General features: G+C 42.3%; 1 protein-coding gene across 1 annotated transcript in view; it reads left to right on the forward strand.

Annotated features, from left to right (window-relative positions):
- COL5A2 (collagen type V alpha 2 chain) overlaps nt 1-3,902 on the forward strand; it is a 208,781-nt gene extending 204,879 nt beyond the window's left edge. The window contains exon 58 of the mRNA XM_083405532.1: nt 198-3,902. Within this exon, the coding sequence (XP_083261658.1) occupies nt 198-344 (147 nt within the window). The 3' untranslated portion in view covers nt 345-3,902. The remainder of the gene's footprint in view (nt 1-197) is intronic.
- Nucleotides 3,903-7,417: the final 3,515 nt, after the last annotated feature.

Below are 7,417 nucleotides of genomic sequence, written 5' to 3' on the forward strand. Positions count from 1 at the left end.
CTGTTGCGGGGATTCGAACCGCCAACCTTCTGATCAGCAAGTCCTAGGCTCTGTGGTTTAACCCACAGCGCCACCCGCGTCCCAGCATAGCACATGTTTATTGGCTAGGTAGGCCTAGTTTCCTTCTTGGTTTGCAGAGCATCTGACCAATAGCCTCGAGTAATTCCCCCCCCCCTCTTGTTTTCCTTCTCTTGCAGAAACGCAACGGGAACGTGGGCAGCACTGTCTTCGAATACAAAACGCAGAATGTGGCACGCTTACCTATAGTCGACATTGCTCCAGTGGACATTGGAAGTGCAGACCAAGAGTTTGGAATAGAGATTGGGCCAGTTTGTTTTGTGTAGTAAAAAAGGAAAGAAAGAAAGAATAATAAATAAATAAAAAAGGGGGTGGGGAAACCATACATATTCACAAGCATTGGGAAACAACAGCAACAAAACACAAGAATTTAGACTGAGTGAAGTTAATCCTGAGACTCTTGAAATAATGGCTGATATTGGAATCAGCATTGTATATAACAGTTCTTTCTAATTCCCTGGCCTGCTTTAGGTTATTTATTTTACTGACTTACACACCTTCAGTCTTAATTGTCCCAAGTCAACTTTTTTAATGAAGTAATAGGACTTTAGAAGGACAAATGACCACCCTTTGATGCAAAAATAGCTAACATGTTTCTTAATTAAAAACAAAACAAAAACATCACCGTCATTATTATTTATACATGGGGTTTCTGCTCAGTTTAAAATGGGTGCAATTCGCATGAAGCAAGTACTCTAAACAGATGGGTATATGTAAGACGGTCAATTGTCCACCAAGTTAAAACTCACTACTGCACCAGTGAGGCATTGTAGATTATGAAACTGATTTTTTTTTTTTAAAGAAGCCAGTACACCAATAACTGGTTAGTTAATTCAAATTAGTATGTGAAATTGACCCCTGCCCTGAACCACCTATTGGCCTTTAGTGATCCCTTAGATTAGCCAAGTCACAGTGCTTTGGTAAAGGAAGAAAAGTCAAATTATCCCTTATATGTAACTCTTAAAGGTACAGAGGCCCCCTCAGGCTCCAGACACAGGGACCCCTAAGGCCACTGGGCCCACTATCTCCAAAGCTCCCTTAGCTTTCCATTTCTTTCTTGCTAATAGTACAAAACCACTCCTGTCCTCTTTGCCCTGTGTGAGGTTTCCTCATGTCCCACTTTCTACTTGGACTTCCGTCATTCAACTTCATGACTTTACCACAACTCATTTCCTCAACTCCCTGGTTTTCAGTCCATCTCATTAGCTCCCCCACCCCCCCAACCACCACTATCAATTCTGCACCTGGGTTTGGTAACTCAAGGAAATTCACTATCTCCTGGGGCCCACTTAGCTTTCCAGTTTGGGGTCACCTTGCTTTAGCATATAGCTCTTCCTGTCCCTCCAGCTCACGTGAGGGATTCCCCCAGCCAATCTGAGATTTCACTTTCGTCACGAAACTTGGAATGTTCAGAATATTCTTTGGGCAATTTCACACTGTAGAATGTTCTTGAACACCAAGGTAGCTCAATGAAACATTGCCAAGAGATTTTACTACCACTGCTGCCACCAATTCCTCCAGTGAATCACACTATGAATTGTAAAGGTGTGGTATACTCTCTGCAAACAGAACATCATTGCTTCAGCTTTGCTCCCAATTTCAATAGTCAACCATAGTAGGTATTCAATACACATTTGGAAGTGTTTTGGAACAAGGTCAATGTCTATTTAACTGATATTCACTTTCCAGAAGTGTTCATGTGCATCCTGCCAGGGCTAATTTCCTTGTTTCTTTAGTTTATGCCCTTCTGAAACAGCATAGAAAATAGGCAAAAGGTGTGTGAGTCTGCAGTTTCCAAATGTTTAAATGCAAATCTAATGCATCCAATTGGCAAAGGTCATTGGAAGCTTGCCAACTGCTCATCAGATGTTTCTGACCACAATGATATTACAAAGGCTCACTTCTTTTGAATTTTTGTCTCACCTCCGTGATGTAAGTAGGGGAAATTAATGTCAGAGTCTATCCTTAGTGTAACAAAGGACTTAAGTTTCCATGAGCTTGTGGTCAACGTTCTTAAGCTAAGCCATTTCAAACTTTTGGAAAAATTTGAATCTGTGAAACAGCCTTCTTTCTGCTTTTGTTTGGATCAGATACGATCCAAAAGAAGAGTTATGCATGCAGTAGAGATCAGCACTGAATGCAGCTGAATCTCTGCTTCCCGATTTTGAGGCAGCGGCTCCTACCGCGAAAGAAACAAGCTGCTGTAAAGCTAAACACTAACTTGTCAACTGCTGCAGCAAAATCGGGAACACAAAGCTGTGTACCACCATTTCCAAGTGTGTATAGACATCCCTTTCAGTCCTGGCCACCATTTGTGAACCATCAAGCACTCTGATGAAAGCTATCTTCTGGGATCATAGGGAATAATGCATATCGTGTGTTTATGTACTCTGACACAGTGAAGAGAGCTGAAGTAGATGATGTACACATTCCTTATGGCTCGAATTCTACAAAATTAAGAACAACACGTGCTACCTAATATAATTAGCTAAATGCATAATTCCAATTACTGTTAATAAGTCGATGGTTTGGTAATGTTTTACCCCCAAAGTCTCCAATTCAAAATCAGTGGTTGGGATTGGGGTGGTGATTGGTGGTTGGTTGCCTGTCTGATGAGCAATCCCCAATGGGCAATTACCTCTTCTAAGTTATAGTCAGTGGATAGAGTTTTGTTGCATTGTGGTCAATATCAAAACTCCCGAATGACTTCATGACATCGGGATTTCCCTACTGCCTCTAGTGTATTGCCCAGTTATGTGTGTTGTCATGTATTCCCATATATTAACCCCAAAACCAAGTATTAATATAAATTACTGTTGCTGAGATACACTTTCGCTTTACAACTGGTCATGCATCACCGGAAATTCTGACTTAACTGCCTTGATCAATCAGGGCAAGCAAATGGTCCATCATTTCTTAGCATGAGCTACCTCATCTCTAGAAGCTGGGATGCATTTAATAATCTAGTGTTTGTTCTAGATACAACAAGGTGCTATGCTTCTGTTATAATTCCAAGAATGGATATAGGCAGGGCAATATAAGGCAGGGCAATATAATATAATAAAGTAAAATGGTTTTGTTTTTTTAATTAAAAAAAGGGAATGGTGCTAAAATGGTGTCTGTAAAATCCTGAGAAAATAAAAGACTGTTGCCATCAACTTATTTTTTGGGTAGAATTTAGTATTAGTTTTCTGGTGTCCGGCAGAAAATGTTATTCTGTGCATTTTTCTCCGTTATGGTTATACCATATACAGAATGCTGTGTACATCAGCATATCTTTTTTACACAGAGCATGTGGATACAGAGGTCCGTTCTTTTCTTGAAGAATTATGCTCTCTCATTTCTTGTTTTGTTTCTTTTGAAAATAAACACACACAAAAAGAAAGAAAAGCCATACGCATAGCTTTATTCATGTATCTTTGCAAAGCATTTAATTAAATACAAGTTTCTTGTTGAGTAGTGGCTTCCTTTGTCTATAAGAGTCCTTCTCACAATATCTATTTCTGGTGGAAGAAAACAGGATTGTATTGTATTTGGGTATGTGTGTGTAATAAGTGTGTGTGATAAGTGAGTGTGCACTATGCTGCCTGTGATTTTTTTTAAAAAATATGTAGCACCCAAAGTATTTTATAAATTAAATTATAAAGGGGAATTTTTTTTTTTAGTTATATATGTTTATGACAGTGCTTAAAAACTAAAGGCAAGCAATCTGAATGATTGCCATTGAATGCAAATCTGGAAACTCAGGATTTGACAACTCTGGCTTTGAAACTCTGGAAATTCAATTTTTAAAAATTGTTGCTGAATAAAATATTGTGATAAAATCAGTGTGTCAGTTTAAATTACATGGAATATATCAGGAAAGACACATGAACATCTCCTGAAGTTTGAGAAGGGAAAATTTTTAAATTAGGTTCACATTTAAAGGCAGCCCTTCCCAGTGCAATTTTTCTAGAAAAAGTGCTGGAACTCGCCATGAACACTTCCCAATGGCAATGGCACCACCTGAGAGGTGCTGGAACTGAGTTCCTGTGAGTTCCCCCTAAAAGCCCTGACCCTTCCTAACTTGCATGTCCCAAAACAATATGTGAACCGAAATACAGCCAGCCTTTGGAATTCATATTTCTCCAAATTTTGTAATGCAGTTCTTTGGCCAAGTAATGCATACAAAAATGCATGTACTGGGGTAAATTGTGCATAGAGATGCATGCATTTGTGCAAATAACATTCCAAGTTGTATTATATTAAGTGGGAAATTGCGTTGCAAAAATGTGTATATTAGGACAAATTGCATACAAAAATACGTTTATTAGGGGAAATTTGCACTAAAATGTTGATGCATTTTTACAAGGATTTTTAAAACTATCTCCATATTTCTCTAACGGATGTAGAAATGAGGAGAACTGAAATTAAAGGGTGTAAAAACCCAGACTGACAGGTTTTTCCAGCCCTACCCGCTATAGGAGGAAATCCACAACAGAGTGAAAGATTCAAAGCAAACTACACTTCTTCTCGAATCAGTGGTTGTAGCATTTCACCTTTGATTGTGTTTATACATGCATGTTAGGCTGCAGTCCTAACCCTTGGCTGGCAATTTCAAGGCATGATGGAAGGGGGCCACCAGTAGCCCATCCACAGCCCTTGTACCCATAACAGCCAGAGTGAAAGATGGGTGTGTACAGGGAAAAAAACTGCACAGCGCGCCAGCTTGCAGACTGATGTGGTGAAGAGACCAGGATCAAGTCTACTGTGAGAGCAACAGGGCCTGCACAAGATCCCATTAATCATACGCTGATTCAGTGCCCCACCCCTGTCTCAGGGGCCTCACTGGCTACCATTGGTGAGGACATCTCTGGCAGTAGTGTATGCCCACCATTTGGGTGAGTACAGTGGTGCACAGACCATTTGAATGGCAATGCCCATTAACTTGGTGGCGGACCCTCAAATATTTCATGGGGGGAGGATGAAGGGACCTCAGCTCCTAGGAGTTGGCTTCTCTGCTGTTGGAGCTTGGTAAACCTTTGTTGAGGGATACTTCCTATCCATCCAAACATCTTCCAGCATGGTGGATAATAGCTTAGGATTGTCCTGCCCATTACATGCTATAATCTGAAATATCTGAAGGTTCACACTGGGCATTCTAGCCAAAAAACAGTTCAAAGAAGATACAGGCAATATGGTTCAAGAGGCTATTGTTGAGACTCCTAGTATAAGATCTAACATGATCTGGAGTCTGTGCTTGCAGTTCTGTAACCACCAGGGAGAAGTCTTCAGGACTTGCCGTAGTATTTACACAACATTGCCTTGTCAAATGTTAGGTTCAATTCCTATTCATGATTCAGTAGCAACAGGCTTCTGAAAATGCAAGGATCGATGAAATGACAAATGGACAGGGAGAACAGAAATATACAAAGCAATCCTAAGTGAGGTCTAAGGTAAGGGAGCCCTGGACGGTTAAGTCCAGTCAAAGGTGACTATGGGTTTGTGGCACTCATCTTGCTTTCAGGCTGAGGGAGCTGGCGTTTGTCCACAGACAACTTTCCAGGTCATGTAGCCAGCATGACTAAACTGTTTCTGGTGCAACGGAACGCCATGATGGAAACCAGAGCGCACAGAAATGCCATTTACCTTCCTGCCACAGCGGTATCTATTCATTGACTTGCACTGGTGGGCTTTCGAACTGAAGGTTGGCAGGAGCTGGGACAGAGTGACGGGAGTTCACTCCGTCATGGGGATTCAAACTGCCGATCTTCTGATATGCAAGCCCAAGAGGCTCAGTGGTTTAGACCAAAGCGCCACCCTTGTCCCTTTGTGGTCTAAGAGGAGCAAAGTGGTGAATCAACTGTCGCATCCAAAGCCCACAGTATTATCTTTCTCATAGTGTTTTGCTATACTGGTTCCAGACTGGCATAGATAAGGCCCGATCAGGAAAGCACCAAAAGAGGCACATGACATCCCCACAGTTTTAAAATGCTGATTTAGGCTGTAACAGTAATGATACCTCAATCTACCTGTGCTTTCTAAACCTTGGTACCCAGTGTAACAAGACTGATGTGGTGGCAGAGAGAGTACTTTCTTCTGTTTTGCAGAATCCAATGCCTTGATTAAAACGGTTGTGCTTCAGTACTGGATCCCTTTGATGTGTGGTGTGGGGTACTTTCAAATGATGGAGGCCCAATTATAAAAAAGCAGCCCCTTCTGAACTCTAGTGCAGCTGTGCTGAATGTGCCTAGTGAAGGGAAAGAGAAAATCTTTCTAGGCAGAGGATGAGCATAATGCAAGTTCCATGTTCTGCTTTCCTGTTGCATTGCAAGTAACCTGCCTCACCCTGTTCTGGAAATCAGGATCACAAAGAACAGGCAAACCACTATAGTAAACTCTGCAGTACAATGGAGATGAAAAGTCTCTGGGCCAGTGTTTGTGGTTTCACGCTGAGCCCACTCTCAAGTGAAAGATCATGCCTCGAGCATCCAAAGATGTCTTTCCACAGGTGAAGAACCTAGAAAGGAGTATGTATGCAAGGCAAGACATGCCTGTGTGAAAGGAGAATTTGGCAGCATTTCAGCAGAGGCGCCACCTTGGACCAAAGATGGAGAGGCCAGTGGTGGATGCCTGAGACGTCTCTCACACACAACCTGTGTCATGTGCATGTCGTCAGGAGGAGGCAAGTCATTGGGAGGAGGTCTTGCCCAGCACTTTGCAGCTTCAGTGGCCTTGGCTCCTCCTCTCTTGCACTCAGGAGGAGCCTGACTTTGATGCTGTGTCATGCTCAGCTTGGCGGTTTGGTCTCCTCCACCTCCTAAAGCTGGTGCTCCTGGGTCTCAGGTGCAATCCATGGCATATGCTCCATTTTGAACCCCTTGAAAGCTACTGCCAGTCAGTTTAGATGAAACTGAGCTAGACGGACCAGTGGAATGACTTGTTTTGAGGCAGCTTCCTGTGAGAAATATCGCATGATCACAGTGCCAATTGGCCCCATTGTTCTGGGCCTACTAGCACAGGCCTCCACCCTTTTATGAGAGAGTACTTAACTTGAAGAAACATTGTAAGAAGATTTCTATGGATTTCTAGCCTTTCTACCAACTTTCTCTTTGGGGATTGGAGCCCTCATTTATGTCAGAGATCATGCTGAGGAGGAATGCACTGAGGAGGAATGGTAGGAGCCTCCCCCTTCCCCTGGTTCTGACCAGGATCCTGAATCTTCCCAGGAGCAGGAGAACAGTATAGATTTGGAATAGCGGTTTGCAGAGGGACATAGTTCAGAAGGCAGAAGCTGGGAAATACTGGATGGGGAACAGCTAGGAGAACATGTGCTAGGAGAGAGAGAGTTAACAGATTC

This window comes from Podarcis tiliguerta (genome assembly GCF_965153285.1).
Source record: "Podarcis tiliguerta genome assembly, chromosome: 1".
Lineage (NCBI taxonomy): Eukaryota > Metazoa > Chordata > Lepidosauria > Squamata > Lacertidae > Podarcis > Podarcis tiliguerta.